The sequence below is a fragment of the Solanum lycopersicum genome, chromosome 6 (assembly GCF_036512215.1).
Source record: "Solanum lycopersicum chromosome 6, SLM_r2.1".
NCBI lineage: Eukaryota > Viridiplantae > Streptophyta > Magnoliopsida > Solanales > Solanaceae > Solanum > Solanum lycopersicum.
Window position 1 is genome coordinate 42,812,712 of NC_090805.1, and position 17,417 is coordinate 42,830,128.

At 29.9% G+C, this 17,417-nt stretch overlaps 1 protein-coding gene and 1 long non-coding RNA gene across 2 annotated transcripts; both read left to right on the forward strand.

Moving 5' to 3' along the window:
• Positions 1–2,652: 2,652 nt before the first annotated feature.
• LOC101258467 (putative late blight resistance protein homolog R1B-16) lies at positions 2,653–7,347 on the forward strand. The gene is made up of 2 exons (XM_004242202.5): positions 2,653–2,805; positions 4,796–7,347. Exon 2 carries the CDS (start codon positions 4,821–4,823, stop codon positions 7,107–7,109), a length of 2,289 nt encoding a protein of 762 aa, XP_004242250.1. The 5' UTR covers positions 2,653–2,805; positions 4,796–4,820; the 3' UTR covers positions 7,110–7,347.
• Positions 7,348–12,165: 4,818 nt separating this feature from the next.
• Positions 12,166–17,184, forward strand: LOC138349159 (uncharacterized). Its single transcript, XR_011221779.1, has 2 exons — positions 12,166–12,274; positions 16,753–17,184. It is a non-coding gene; the product is annotated as an uncharacterized lncRNA (long non-coding RNA).
• The last annotated feature ends 233 nt before the right edge of the window (positions 17,185–17,417 follow it).

Sequence of the window (17,417 nt, forward strand, 5' to 3'; positions counted from 1 at the left end):
TTGGATAAGATTCCAAAGCTCGAGTCCACCAATAAAACATATTGTTATGGTAAATGTCCTATGAGTCTTTTTTGTATGAGTATGGTTCGATATATTCAAGTTCGATTTCAGTATTTTACTTGGTAAATCGATAATTATGATTCGTTTAACTTCAACTAACATATATATACTCGTATAATAAAGTATTATGACTTCAACATTTAGGAAAAGGTCTCAATTGTATCATACTAACACATTACACATGTAAAAATATATATACAAATAAAGTACAAACAACTCTTTTTGTTAATCAATTACAATTCAAATATATTTCAATTAAAATAGAGTAGTCAAAGTTTTAACTTCTAAACATTTTAGTTTATACTAATACTAGGTTTCATGTTTATTAGTATTTTATTAATATAGTATGTTATTTATATAACTATATATACTTCAGTATGGTATTTGATATTTCAGTATGTTACATCTAAATATTAAATATCGTATCAAATACAAAAAAAAAATATATTGTGTACCACACCAAATATCATAATATCAGAATCATGGTATTAAAATATTTGATATATATCATACCATGCCTAGCCCTGGCAGAGAGTGACAATGGTAAAATTTTCCAGTCCTTGGTATCATATAGAGTAGTACAATACACTACTCTATTCCAAAAATATGCATTCCAAGTTACCAAGCAATTTTTTGGTTTTAGTTACTTTCCTATTCTTTTAAAAGAGAATAAAATTTGAGTTATTATCACGGTGTGGGGGTTGATTTGACTCCTACAATATCCAAAAAATTATGAATACCATAAAAAATAATTATCCAAGTGAAAATGATACATATTCAGTAATCCAGAGTTTAAAAGAAATTATTGATATCATAAAAGATAATGTTGATAATGAAATCATAGATGATATATACAATACCTTTAGAATTAGCTATGCGTAAGTAACACTTATCGTATTTACAACTTTTTTTAATATTATGTGCATTTCGAAAGACAATACTAGAACTTGTGGATGCAATAAGAAAAATTAGAGATAAACTTCAACTAGATTTAATGCTTAACAAAAAAAAATAAAACACAATCGTCTTAGATATATTTATACTTTGAATTATTAATTTATGATATTGATGGGAGCATATATTATATACGGATCTTCTAAAAATATATTTTATTATTATATTATCAAAACATGTGACTTTTTCCATTGGCTCGAGTTGGAACTGAAAAAAATATTATCATAAAAAGATTATTAAGTTATCGAATATTAATGGGAAAATACACAAGTACTCCCTATACTATGACAAAAATCTGAGAGACACACCTTAACTAAACTAAGGTCTTATTATCCCCTGAACTTTTTTTTTGTTTTGTAATTTTGTACACTTTTTGTCTTATGTGGCACACTCATGACTCCAAGGAATTGAGGCGCGTGAGAGATATTTGGATGTCACGTAAGCTAGTGCACAAAGTTACAAAAAAAAAAGTTTACGGAGATAATAGAACCTTAATTTAATTAAAATGTATCTCTGAAATTTCGATTATAGTCTAGGATGTACTTGTACATTTTTCGAATATTAATTTAGTGACATTTGTGAGTTTTTACTGTAGTTTAGTCATGACCTAAATTTGAATTAGAATGGTCCTGACTTCTGACTTAGGATTATTAATCATGCATGTGAATGTGCACATTACTCTTTAGATCTAGAATATATTATCTTAATTAAGTTGACTTTTTATTCTTAATTATTGCTTTAAGCAAAGTGTTACTATAATCCTTTAATCTAAGCGCCAGCAACAATAATTAATACAAATGTTATTTTAGTTATTTTTTCTATTATTATTATTATTATTATTATTATTATTATTATTATTATGTGCCCGTTCAATATTTATTTAAACTATTCACCATCAATTAAGTTCAATTTCTTTTGTTTGTATATTAGTAATAGTTGACCAATCAATCTGAGAGAGCCTTTATTTTGATTATATTTATTAGAAAAAATGCACAAGTACCTTTTTATACTATGATCAAAATTCAAAAGGCACACCTTAACTATTGTAAGGTTCTATTACTCTCTGTTTTTTTTCAAAAAAAAATTATGCACCTTTTTGGCTGATGTGACATTCAAATATCTCTCACGCGCCTTAATTGCGTGGAGTCATGGAGCGTTCTATGTAAGATAAAAGGTGTATAAATTTTTATTTTTTAAAAAAAGTTTGGGGATAACAAGACCTTAATTTAGTTAAGGTGTGTCTCTGAGATTTTAATCATAGTCTAGAGGGTACTTGTGCATTTTCCCTATTTATTATGTAGTTAATATTCACTCATATTATAAGATTAGGGTGTATTTAAATTCAGTTAATCATGTAGATGAGTGTTTTAAGGTTATCAATAGTTTGGAATGAAACTAATAATCTATGCTGAGTTTAGGAATGTTTTCAATAATTCTCTCTTTATTTATTTACTACTCCTTTTGTCCAACCATAGTTGTTCACTATTGACTTGACATACACCTTAATAAACAAATTAAATTTAATGCTTTCAGAAAAATATTAGATATTGAACACATTTAATAGCATAAAACAAATATAAAAGGATAAATATCTTTTGATTTTCTAAAATGGATAAGCATTATTGGAGAAGGAATAGTTGATATTCCCACACCAACTATATATTTGTATCATTCTTGAAGATTGAAGTCCACCATTATCTCCTATGATACAATTCTCTCTCATTTTATATTTCTGTCGTTACCATCACCTTTTGATCTCTCATCTGTTGCCACCCTCATCAACAACACAAGGTGAGAATCATTTTTAAGTTCTTTTTGTTGTTATTTTGCTACGTCTCTTCTGATCTTTTGTACAACAATATATAGTCACTTTTATATGCCTTCTTTATATATGTTGTGATTATGAGTTCCTTTTCTTTCCAAAATACACTGATTCACAATGATTATATATATTAAAGTATATTTGATCATACTTATCACCCTACTCTTAGAAAAAGAATCATATTTGACCTTTGTCATACTTTTTTGACATATTTTCTTTTACCATCCAACATTAAGTCAATAATTATCCTTCATCCGTTAAATCTTCATATTTCCACATAATGTTATCTATAAGGGGCCTATATGGATTTTGGTTTTACCTAATTAAATCTAAATATCATTTTAACCCACCCACATTGAATTGAACTCGACCAACTAACCACAAAAATGAACCTAAGACCAAGCCCTTAAACTATCATGGATTTGGGTTTATGCTTTTAAAGGAGAGATGGGTTAATGGAGTTGTACAGAGGAATGAAATTGTTAGATCTCCACCATCACCGAGAAACTGAGACATCGCCCCTGAACCATCGAATCAAATCCACCAAATAAGTATATCACCAAACTACACTAAATATTCTAGATATATAGAAGTTTTCGGAGACATTAAAATATTGGCCTAATCCATCGGTAGCTTCTTAAAGTTGGCACAAACTTTCACTTAAACACTCTAACTAGACTATTCATTTTAGACACTTTATTAAGGATCTATTGTGTCATTTAAATATTTTTTTTACAATCAGCAAAAAGATATAATGTGTTTGTTATGCACTCGCGAATGACGTGTAAAGTGTCCAATTAAATGACAATATTTGCCATTTGTGCCTAAAATCATTCTTAAATAATGATTTTGAGAAAAATTAAAATGTAACCAATGAATCAATGACATGTGGCATTTTGCCCACACAATTTAAAAGAAAACATTTAACCAAAAATATTTTGCAACCTTCTCATCATCTTCTCCAAAATAATAATTTAGCAGAAACACTGCCCTCCCCCCCTCCCCCCAAATCCATCACTTCTCAATCATACACCAACCCTTTTATTATAGAAGTATAAAGCTAAGTCATGCATTCACATTCTTCTTAATCAATAACAAAACACTAAAATTGAACAGAAATAATTAAAGTTAAGTGAAAAAAATAAGAAAGCACTTACAGTGGACTGTAAGTCTTAAGTAAAGTATGAAGGTAAGTGAAGAAAGAGGAAAAATCAAATCCACTTCCATAAGTAATTTCCTCCAAAAAAAAAAAAAAGAATTTCATGACTATTGCAACATTTAAATCTTCAAATAAGTCATTTCCTAAAATTTTAAAACATTCGTCATGGATGGAGTTGAGTTTGAAAATTGAAGGCTAAAAATGGGGAAGAAGAAAAAGAAAAAAAATTGATTAAAAAAGTTTTTCACGCGCAATAAACGAGTGGATCACACTCTCCATGACGTGTCTACAAAAAGTGTCAAAATGACAATGAAAACTTATGTCAGGTGACTAAAATGAACAAAGTCTAGTTAGAATGTCTAAGTGAAAATTTGTGTCAACTTAAAGGGTCCACTGATGGGTTAGATCTAAAATATTGGATTGAATGTTAAAATTTATTTTTAGTTTTAAAGCTGATTGTTGTCTGATGTAAAAGAGGAGGTATATAATTTTCTACCCAGAAAAATTTAAGAAGAATCAAATTAGGTTTATTTTGATTAGTGAATTTGGTTTAATGCGTGGAGTAGGTTAGAATTATTTAAATAATATTTTGATTTAATTAGAAGAAATAAAATTCAAGTAGGCGCTACATTAGTATTTGTATGTGGGAATATGAAGGTTTAAGTAATAAAGGGTAAATAGATGACAAAGATAAATGTATCAAAATATTCATGAAAAAGGGTAAACATATAATCCTTTTCTAAGAGTATTTTTAAGTTATGAAATAATGAAATGTAGTTTCCTTTCTTTTCCGAAATTAGGGTGACAAAGCAATTAATTGAAGGCATGGAAGTTGTTGAGACTTGTGGAAAAGGAACTCTTTCTGCTGGAGAACCTTCCACCAAACGTACTATTACATCCATTTATGATGATGATGAAGTTGTGGGCTTTGAGAATGATGCAGAAGTTATAATGATGAAATTGATACGAGGAACAAAGGAGCGAGATGTTATCTCCATCTATGGAATGCCTGGACTCGGTAAAACTACTTTGGCAAGGAAGGTGTACAACAATCCCTCTATTGCTAATTACTTTGATGTTAAAGCATGGTGTGCTGTGTCACAAGCATATAATAGGAGGACGTTATTGGTTGAGATTTTCAAACAAGCTACAGACGATGAGATCAAAATCAAAGAAGATGATGATGTAGCTGACATGTTGCGCAGGGTTCTAATTGGCAAGAGATACCTCATCGTATTAGATGATATTTGGGATGTCGAGGCATGGGAAGATTTGGGAATATGTTTTCCTTTAGGTGAATATGAAAGCAGAGTAATGGTCACAACACGAATTGAACAAGTGACTAAGCATCTTCAGCACCACAGTCATCCTTATTCTCTTAAATTTCTAACGTCCCAAGAGAGTTGGGAATTATTGGAGAAGAAGGTATTTCGAGGAGAGAGTTGTCCCCCCGATCTAGTGGAAGCAGGGTTACAAGTTGCCCTACACTGTAAGGGATTGCCTCTTGCGGTTGTCCTGATTGCTGGAATTATTGCAAAAATGAAAAGGGAGGCATCCTTGTGGGTCGAGGTTGCAAATGACTTAAGTTCTTTTGCTTTAGGAGAGCAGAGTATGAAGGTAATACAATCAAGTTACCACCATTTAGATGACCACTTAAAGCCTTGCCTTCTTTACATGGCATTGTTTCCAGAAGACCATAAGATCCCAGTGGACGATCTGCTCAAGTTGTGGATGGCTGAAGAGTTTGTATTGAATTCTGAAACAGAGAACATGGAGGAAGCATCTCGAAATTGCTTGTGTGGTTTGCTTAACAAAAGTCTAGTAATGATGTACGGAAGGAACGATAATCGTGATGTACGGTACTGCTCACTTCATGATGTAGTGCGTGAGTTCTGCTTGAGAAAACTCACAGAAGACAAGTACATGCAGCTCATAGTTCCATACAATCCATATCAACATTTGCATTCCACGGAATCACGGTTATGCATTTATATTCATGATGATTTTTTTAAACAATCAGATCATCCCGACTACCAGCTGGATAAGATTCCAATGCTCAATTTCAAGGAAACAAATTCTTTGGAGTTCATTGCTCATCCAAAACTGAATACATGGAATAACCAATATTGGAATCCTTTAGATTTGATTGTTAAATTAAGATTTGTTCGGGCGTTGCATTTGATGGATGTCGCATTGCCAGATTCATGGGCTACTGCAATTCAATCACTATCTGAGTTGAGGTACCTTGCAATTTGTGTCAGACAGTTTGAATTGGAGTGGATATCACACCTACACAATCTCCAAACTCTGCAGGTCAAGTCAAGTAATAAGGGTATACGCCTTAGGGCTGCTACTTTATGGGAAATGAAGAAGCTAAGGCATGTGAATATATACAGTTTTCAGGTGGTATGGGAAGACATTAATGACGAAGGAGGTTTTAAAACAAGTATGCTAGAGAACATGAAGACTTTTCGCACTAGCAATGTACGGCTGGATAATATGAATGCAAGGTTGTGGTGGAGGTTTCCGAATCTTGAAGAACTCGGCCTCAAGGTTGAAGATGAACCTAAGTTTCCTTTGTTTCCAGTACCAGAAGTTCATACTCGCATTCATTCTCTTTCTCTGTCGTTACCTTCAATGAAATTCTTAGATTCAGTTGGATGGGAGAGGTATTTTGAGTTCCCTTCTAATATTAGGCATTTGGACCTTGGCGGCTGTTTGTTGACGGAAGAAATGGCTTTAAACATTGCAAGATTGAAGAAGCTTGAGAGTCTCAAATTATTTTATGGATTAACTTTAGGGAGATCAATGAGCTTATGCTGGGATGTGACAAATGTGGAGTTCCCTGCACTCAAATACTTGACATTATGCCGTGTGAAGATGAAAGAATGGGAAGCTTCAGAGGAATCCTTTCCTGTGCTTGAGAAGCTAGTTATAATAGGAGGTTTCATCACGGAGATGCCTCCTAGCTTTGCGGATATTCCAACACTACAACTTATTCAACTGATTGACTGCAAGGACTCCCTAGGTGTTTCAGTTATGAATATCAAAAGAGAGATTGAAGAAAACACAGGATGTGACAATCTCCGTGTTCTAATGGAAAAACATAAATAAGAGGTCATTTGGTGGAAAGATTAACAACACAGAGATTAGTGATTAGTAGTGCAAAGTTTATTTTTATCAAGTGTTTGGTTCATTTTTTTTCTGTCTCATCTTGTGTTTGGATAAAAAGTTTCTTCCCAATTATACCCTTGAATTATTAAGTAAATGGATCAAGGTAGAAAATTGCCGGACAATATTATTTTTTCATAACCTTCTAAACTAGCTATGAGAAGAACAATTTACTTGTTTAGTTTGTTATTTTTTCACTTGAATTATTTGAGTATAAATAATTGTCATCCTAATAAATTGATCACTCACAAAATGTCATTTTTCAAATTAAAAGATATAAACAATCTACTTTTAAAATCGAAAAAACGGTCATTAGTAAAAATGAATAAACCATCTAAATGTACACATAAAATTGGGTTAGAGTTTTAATATGCATATAAATTTTTAAATTGTTTAAAATACAAATAATTAGAAATCATTCATATATATACACATTCAATTTAGACTACAAACTTCATATACAATTAAACAGCACAGATTTTAATTTTGTATTGGATTTATTAGTAACAAACAACTTTCTCTAAATAATTTGTAAGTTAATTTATTTAAATAAATTTACTAATACAAATATAAATCATATTATGACTATGAACATCGAAAAAGATAGAGAAGAAAACACTGGATGCGATAGTCTCCAGGTTAGCCATACTACGTGGTGAAGATCGTCCAAAATCATATAATAAGTCTAATCTTCCTTCCCGAAGATGAGAGATAAACCTTCCTTTTGGCATCGTTGCATTACCATTAATTCCATGTCCGAAAAATGGAGTAACAAAATCTCTGTCCAGCACTCAACATGTTATGACTTGTCACTACTAGCTAAAACAACTGTGAATACCTTCAGATAGATAACTTTATAATTTCGAATTTAGAGAACCTTTAACTAGTAAGTACTGCCCGCAAGAGCATGAGCAGATTACCACAAAATGTTCACTCAAAATATAATAGAGGCTGTGGGTTTACCTGCTGGGGATTCCAAAAAAAGAAAAAAAAAAAAACATGACCAATAGCTAGTAAAAGCTTGTTTATTCAGTGCAATAAAAATAATTTTTAGCGGCATTAAATATTAACACTAATAAAGAGTGCTTAAGTCTTTACCGGCATTAGTTAAGTGTCACTAGAACTAATGTCGCTAAAGGCTTTAGGAACATATACAAAGAGTGACAATTACCGCTAAAAATATATATTTAGCGACAATTAAAAATGAAATGCCGCTAATGGTCATTTTTGTTGTAGTGAGTGAAGATTCTTGGGACCTTAAACCACTTCTTTATTGCAAATTATCTTGATTAGTTCTCATCACTTGTATTGATCATTATTAATCATACCTCTGAGTGTGCACATTACTTTAGATTTAGAATATATAATCATATTTAAGTTGATTTTTTATTCTAAATTCTTTCTTAACCAAGTCTTACTATAATCCTTTTATTCAAGCACGACCAACAATTAATTGTATTAACTCTAAACCAGAAGTTGACATACCATAAAATTTATTTTTGCAAGTGGAAAATCAAATGGTGCTAATAGGTTCTTAGATTTGACACATGAAGGATTGATAACACAACCACGCCAGCCTTCATTTATGCTTTAATTGAGTGTTACAAAATCACCAAAATCATGGAAAAAGGGATAATCTCATATATCATCATAATGGTGACAAAATGGGCGAGTTGGGTTAAATTTGGGCGGGTTCAAACTGGATTAACATAAAATGGAAAATAATTCAATACACCCATATTTGATATGGGTAAAAATGAATTGGGGAACAAATGGTTGGGTAAAATACTAATTTACCCATATCTACTTAAGTATTCAACACGGAGAAATATTGTAATCTTTTTTAGATGAAAAATGTTGAAAATGCTTCATTTAGTTTTATTGTATCATAAATATAAAATAAATTTATAATTAATTAATGTTATATCAAGGGGAACATATTCTTAATATCAAAGTAGATGAATATTTGCATTTTAGGACTAAAACATGTTTAATACACTTTAAACAATGTCAATACTAATGCATGATTTGTTTATACTAAACTATTATTTATCATCCAATATAAAACTAAACAAATAAAAGAATATAATTATAATTAACAAAAAAAATGTACATTTAAAATATATTTTTTTGGAGGCCAAAGACTTCACCTTTAAGAGAAAAATAATGTTTTATAGAAGAACATAAAAAGGTTAGGGAATATACACACGTACCATCCTAGACTATGACTGAAATTTCAGAGACACGCCTTAACTAAACTAGGGTCCTATTACCCCCTCAACTTATTTTTTTTTTTTGTAATTTTTACACTTTTTTGGCTTATGTGACATCCAAAATACTTCACACGCGCCTCAATTGCGTGGATTCATAGAATTGATGGGGTAATAGGACCTTAGTTTAATTAAGGCGTGTCTCTAAGATTTCGGTCATAATTCAGGAGGTACTTATGCATTTTCCCAAAAGGTCACAATATTTTTGGGAGAAAACAGTCAAAAGACTCCCTAATCCATATTAGAAATTTCAACTACACACTTTAACTTTATGAGAGTCCTATCATCCATGAAGTGTTTAAAACTAAAATTTATATTTTCTTGAATGCTTAGCTGTCAAAGAGAGTGTATTTAACTCTGTTTGAGAGAGTGAACACAAAAATAAATATTAAAATTTTATTTTTAATAGCTCTTTTTAAAATATATGTATTTTTATTTATTTTTTCTTATCTATTGTTTTTCTTCTCCATAGCAACCAAATTCCTTAACCGAATTCACCATTATTGATTGTACACAAACTTTTAAACTCTCATGTAAAAAATTTTAAGAACCAATCAATTCAATTGAAGATAAAATGACATGCATTTATATCATCCAAAAAGGAGATCTTGATCGGAGTTGAAAAAACTAATCAAATTGGGTTTACATCAAATTCAATTGAACTCGCAAATGAGAATGCTTTTTTATTTATTTATGGGAAAATACCCAAGTACCCCCTCAACCTATGCCCGAAATCTCAAAGACACACTTATACTATACTAAGGTCCTATTACCCTCCTGAACTTATTTTATATGTAATTTTCTAGCCCTTTTTAGCCTACGTGGCACTAGTTCGAAAAAAATCAATCATCGTTAGGCCCACAAGATAGTGCCACGTAAGCTAAAAAGGGGTAAAAAATTATTAATAAAATAAGTTCAGGATGGTAATAGGACCTTAGTATAGTATAAGTGTGTCTCTAAGATTTCGGTCATAGGTTGAGGGGGTACTTATGCATTATCCCTTTATTTATGGATCCTTTAATTATCAATCTCAAATTTCTATTGACCTCCATTAATGGCATTGTTACTGCCTTCATTCGTTCTCCATCTTTCCTTACTTTTTTGAGTGTGTATTCGTTCTCCATCTTCGACAAGCAAAACTCGAATATTGCTTGACAAACTCTTGCTATCAATATTTATCTTTGATCCTCACAATTTAACAGGAATTCAAAAGAATAAGGGGAAGAATTTACTTCAGGAATTTGAAGAAATTGGGAGAGTATAGGAAAAAGTGAAAAAGAATTATTAAAAAATTGATAAAAAATAATAAATTAATCAATTTCCACCGGTCAAATGTGTGAAGTTCACATGTCAAGATAAATCTGGTTGTGGCTTTTTAAGGATGTAATTATTACAGTTTTAAACAGTTCAGGTGGGTGATAGGACTCTCGTAAAGTTAAAGTGTGTAGTTGGAAATGTGGATATAGATTAAGGGGCTTTAAATTTTCTCATATTTTTGGTGATATCATGAATTTTGAGTGAATAAAAATTAGAAGTTTAATCATTTGGCTAATCCATATTTTACCCATATTTTTATGGGTTGAATATGTATATATTTTACTGTTCTGAAAAGTCACTCACCTAATCCATTAAAATATTGACGAATTGAACGAATTACTAAAATATGAGTTCATTTTACCTCCAGAAGATCATTATAATGATTTTTTCAATTAATCTTTCGTTGTCTTTGAACCAAATATGTAAAACTTTTGCATTGTATTCTATCATTGACCCACTCATATAATAGGGACTATTTTCGTCATGACCTAGATTTAAATTTGAATGGTTCTGACTTCTGACTTAGGATCATTATTAATCATGCATGTGAATGTGCACATTACTCTTTAGATCCAGAATACATTATCTTAACTAAGTTGACTTTTTATTCTACAGTATTGCTTAAAGCAAAGTGTTACTCACCAACAATACATTAATATAAATGTTATTTTAGTCATTTTATCTATTATTATCCTCGCGTTCAACATTTATTCAAACTATTCACCATCAATTAAGTAAATTTTCTTTTGTTTGTACTTTAGTAATACCTGACCAACCGATACACGAAAGATATTCACTCATGTTATAAGATTTAGGTGTATTTAAGTCTAGTTAGTCAAGTAGATGAGTGTTTTAAGGCTATTAATAGTTTGAAATGAAACTAATAATTTGTGTCGAATTAAGGGGCGTTTTCAATTTTTCTCTTTTTATTTATTTACTTATTCCGTTTGTCCAACCATAGTTGTCCATTACTGACTTGACATACATCTTAAGAAACAAATAAAATTTAATGCTTTCAGAAAAATATTAGATACAGAACACGTATTTAATAGCAAAGATAAAATAAATACAAAAAGATAAATTATCTTTTAATTTCTAAAGTGGATAACTCCCTCCTCCCCATTTTATATGTCAACTTTCGGATTTCAAGATTCAGATAAGTCTATCTTTGACCGTAAATTATTCATAGATCTTTTAAACATTCTAAAATATCAATTAGTGTGACTTATAGTACTTTAATATATAAAAAAAAAAATTAAAGATTTCATGCGTAAATTTCTGATCAAACTTAAACTGTTTGACTCTAAAAAAATACAATGTGTCATATAAACTGTGACAAAGGGAATAATGAACAGGGAATAGTTGATATCCCACAGCAACTATATATTTGTATCATTCTTCAAGATTGAAGTCCACCATTGTCTCCTATAATACAACTCTCTCTCATTTTATATTTCTGTTACCATCACCTTTTGGACCAATTGATCTCTCATTTGTTGCCACCCTCATCAACAACACAAGGTGAGCATCCTTTTTAAGTTCTTTTTGCTGTTATTTTGCTATGTCTCTTCTGATCTTTTGTACAATAATATGCATTTTTTTGTGCCTTCTTTATATATGTTGTGATTATGAGTTCCTTTTCTTTCCAAAATACACTGATTCACAATGATTATATATACTAATATATTTGATCATATTTATTCCTGTACTCTTAGAAAAAGGATCATATTTGACCTTTATCATATTTTTTTTGATATATTTATTTTTACCATTCAACTTTTAAGTCATTGTTACCCTTCATTCATTAAGTCTCCATATTTTCGCATAATATTATCTATGTGGCGCCTATGTTGATTTTAGTTTTACCTAATTAAATCTAAATATTATGAAAATTACTTTAACTCACAGAGAATTGAACTCAACCCACTGATAACCACAAAAATGAACCTAAGACCAAGCCCTTAACTATCGTGGGTTTGGGTTTATGCTTGTCTAGGAGAGCACATGTAGAATGTTTGTGAAATTCTGCCTATTTTTTAAATTAAATGTTAATTAATCAATTTTGTGCATCGAAATTAAAGATGAAGCTTGGCTTTAATTAATTACTTAACAAAAATATTGAATTGAATGTTAAAATTTATTTTTAGTTCAAAAGCTGATTGTTGTCTAATGCAAAAGAGCAGGTATATAATTTTCTACGTTTGTTCCAATACAAACGCCCATAGAGAAAATTTAAGAAGAATCAAATTATGTTTATTTTGATCAGTGAATTCGGTTTAATGTGCGGAGTAGGTTAAAACTATTTAGATAACATATTGATTTAATTAGAAGAAAATAAAATTCGCGTAGGTTCTACATTAGTATTCTATGTGGAAATATGAAGGTTTAACAAATAAAGGATAAATATGGTCTTATAGTTGGATGACAAAGATAAATATATTAAAATTCACGATAAATAATAAATATGATCCTTTTTTAAGAATATAGGAACAAAAATGACCCTTTTCTGTTTTATTTATTAGTGGAGTCCATATTTATATGACATAATAAAAAATATTTATTTTGTCATGTCAAATTTTGTAAGATAAAACTTACCTTAAGTGATTTTGGAAGATATAAAATAAAATTTAATAACTTTACTATATCAATTCTCATAGTTGAGTTATCTTATGTCTTCTAGGATATTAACTTATTTTAGAGGCGAAGCCACGATAAAAAATTTGGGAGTTCTAAATAAATCGTCAATTAATTTTATTAGAGCTTTACAAATTAATATACATATATATTTAATTAAATTAATTGAACAAATTCAATAGCTTCCACCTAGCTCCGCCTCTGGCTCATACAGAGTAGCAAGGTTGGCATTAATACTTCCTGTATGGGGAAGAAGATACCTTGTATTCACGTTGATTACATATTGGTTACACATAAGACTTTACTTTTATTAAATGTAAAAGAGAAAATACATAAAATTTCTTTAAACTTGTCATCAAAACTTATTTTAGCACTAAAATTTTACGTATATTTAAATATCCCTTTAACTATTTGTAAGTGAATTAACTTTAACCTTAGTGGATGACGTGGCGAATTTAAAAAATTTATGTATCACTCTGTTTGACACGCAATATTCGTCAAATTATTAGAAATATGTTGTGTGTTAGATTTTTATTCTAGGCTTGTAATGGAGAAGATGGAACTAAGAAGAAGAAGATTAGTAAGTAGTGAAAAAGAGAACAAAAATATATGGAAAAAGTATTTTTTTTAAAAAGAAAAAACTAAAACCAAAAAATGACATGGAAAAAGAAAAAAGAAATGAAAACAAATTTTTTCCACCATATGACGTGTTGTCAATGTGTCACTAAGGTGGTGGTGATGTGGCTTGCGCGTATATCACATCCAACTGCGAAATGGGTACTGTATGTATAAAATCATCTCCAATCCACCTCTATTTTATTCTTCATTCTCTATATTTGGAGAGTAAAATAATGAATTAATACTCCAACCCACCTTCAAATCACTCTATGTTCAAATTTAGAGAGTTGAATAGTTGTTATCTCTTTTTCATTTTTTTAATATTTTATTATTATTTCCATCACTTTCTAACAAACATATTATTTTACATATAATTTTATTAATTAAATATCTAATATTCATAATTTTTTTAAATGTTATATAATATTTTAAAAATATATTATTTGATGTATACTACTTTACTTTCAAATAAATAGTATATTTAAATTTTTTCTAATTTTCATCAATAATTAAATTTAATTTTATTACTAAATTTTCGTTACAAAGAATACACAAAATTAAAATGGTAAAATGAAAAATTAATTTAAATACATCTAACAATGCAATAAATACAATACACAACATAATAGTTAATTTGCGATGAAACAAGAATCATGTCGAAAAGATGTTGAAAGAAAATTCGAAGTTTCACAATTATTGCAGGACCATCATATTTTTAGACAAAGAAAGTGCTACATGATAATGACTACATGTATTATACTGCACAACGTGATAATTGAGAATAACCGTGATCTTAATGCACTAATTCAAGATGTCATAAAGGCTCTAACTTCAACGACAAAAGTGGTGAAAATGGTGGTAGATGAAAATTTCGATTTGAACAATTTTTATCTAGACATAAAAAAACTAAGGACAAAAATATTCATTTTAAACTCCATAATGCATTAATCGAGCATTTATGAGAGTAGCATAATGATTTCGAAAATTAAGTATTTATGTAATTGTATTTCAATTTTATTTAAATTTGTCCATTAATTTAATATTATATAATATCTTCTTGCAATTTATGGTGTTCAAAAATATAGAATGAAATATGATTTTATATTAAATGAAAAAAAAATTAAAAATAAAATTTTGTATCATATAAGAATTCTATAAAATAATTATTGGGGAAAAGAAATAAATGATTTATATTATGAAATAAGTTAATAAGAATGAAATAGAAATAATAATAATATAATATTGAGGATAGAGGAAACTATTCTTTTTTTAGAATAAAATAGAGAATTGAGTTGAAGTTGATTGTTCGAGAAAATGAAAAACTCTATATTTGGAGAGTAAAATAGAATTTAGAGTTGAAAAACCTATTTAATTCACCTGAAAGTTCTTTTAATGGGATGTTTAAACATCTATAAAAATTACAATACTAAATTGAGGTTTGTGAACAAGTTTGAGGGGAATTTTGTGTATTTCCTCAATGTATAAAGAAAGACTCATTTATTTCATCGGCTAAAAATTGTTTGACTCTTTTTGAGGTAAAAAAAATAATTTTATAAAATTGAAATTAAAAAATAATAGCAAGAATGAGTCTTTTTTCCAAACGACAATAACATGATCCAAAGGTTTAATGAATGACATAAATGGGTCATGGTTTTGGAAAAGACATAAAGACACCATCAAAGTTGTCCCGTATTTGCATTAAGACACCTTAACTTTTAAAATGTCCTATCACCCCACAGAACTATTTAATTTCTTTGTAAATGGACCATTTTGACCCATTTCCTAGTCTGAGTTGTTACCACGCACTTGAGGCGCGTAATGCATTATTTTTACTGCCATGGACCAGTTTAAAGGTGCCATGTGTCATTATTTTTCTTCATTATTAATTATTTTATCAATTTATGTCATCTTTCCCAAATTTAAACCCAAAATAATCATTGTTAGCCCTAATTTTTTAATTTCATAGTTTTTTCCATAGCAAAATCAATTTTGATACTCTTTGTTTGACCACTTCATCATCTTCTCTAAGAAAATAAGACACCACTATTGGCGAGAAACTTCTGGATCAATGAAGAATGTGATTTTCTTGTTCAATAAATTCAAAGTAAACACTTACAAGCTATGGATGTTCTTGTCTAAGCATCACAACTGGCCATAATGACTGAGAAAAAGATTGTCTGCCACAAGTTGGCCAATGGAACATGATGAACAAGAAAATGGTTAATGGAGGAACTGTTGTCAATTGGATCTGCAACTTTTCTTGCAATGTGCAAGAAAGTGTTCACATGGATTTTGTTCTGAGTTAGCATAAATGTGTGAGTTATTTAGGTCTGAGTTTTGCTATCAAAAGGGTTGCAACTAATAGCAATCCCACATTCAAAATTTTATTGTCACCTAACTCCATAGCTGAATAAAAAAATATCCGAATGAAGAAAAATTAACGAAAATTTCTTGAAGGTGCAAGCCAAACAGAGAAGAAAAGAAATGGAGAAGATGACTTCTCTTTAAAGAATAGGGTCGGGTCAGGTTGAATAGGGAGTTGAGCAACACGCGCCACTACAGAGACGAGAAAATGGGTCAAAATGACCCATTTACAAAGAAATTAATTAATTCTGTGGGGTAATAGGACACTTTAAAAGTTAAGGTGTCTTTATGCGAATACGGAACAACTTTGATGGTGTGTGTTTTCTCTTTTTTCTTCTGTAAGTTATGAAATAATGTAATTTCCTTTCTTTTACGAAACAAAGCAATTAATTGAAGGCATGGAAGTTGTTGAGACTTGTGGAAAAGGAACTCTTTCTGGTGGAGAACCTTCCACCAAACGTACTATTACATCCATTTATGATGATGATGAAGTTGTGGGCTTTGAAAAAGACGCTGAAATTATAATGATGAAATTGATACGAGGAACAAAGGAGCGGGATGTTATCTCCATCTATGGAATGCCTGGACTTGGTAAAACTACTTTGGCGAGGAAAGTGTACAACAATCCCTATATTGTTATATACGTTTCGCTGGCCTATTTCGCTACAATTGTATAATTCGCTGGCCTATTTCGCTGCCATTGTATAATTCGCTGATCTATTTTGCTGCAATATCTGTATAAAATTTGCATTTGTTTATAATTGAATCGAAGTAAAATGTTTGTATATTGTATAATTATAAGTGTATAGGAAGAAGATATATGTTTTTACATGTGTATATACAATTTTCTCTCGCTTTAAACAAAACATAAACAAAATTTATACACTTCTGTTGTATAAAGCGAGAGAAAATTGTATTTCACTGCAATTTTATAATACGTTGGCCTATTCCACTGCAATATCTGTATAAAATTTGCATTCGTATATAATTGAATCGAAGTAAAATGTTTGTATATTGTATAATTAAGTGTATAACATGAAGATATATG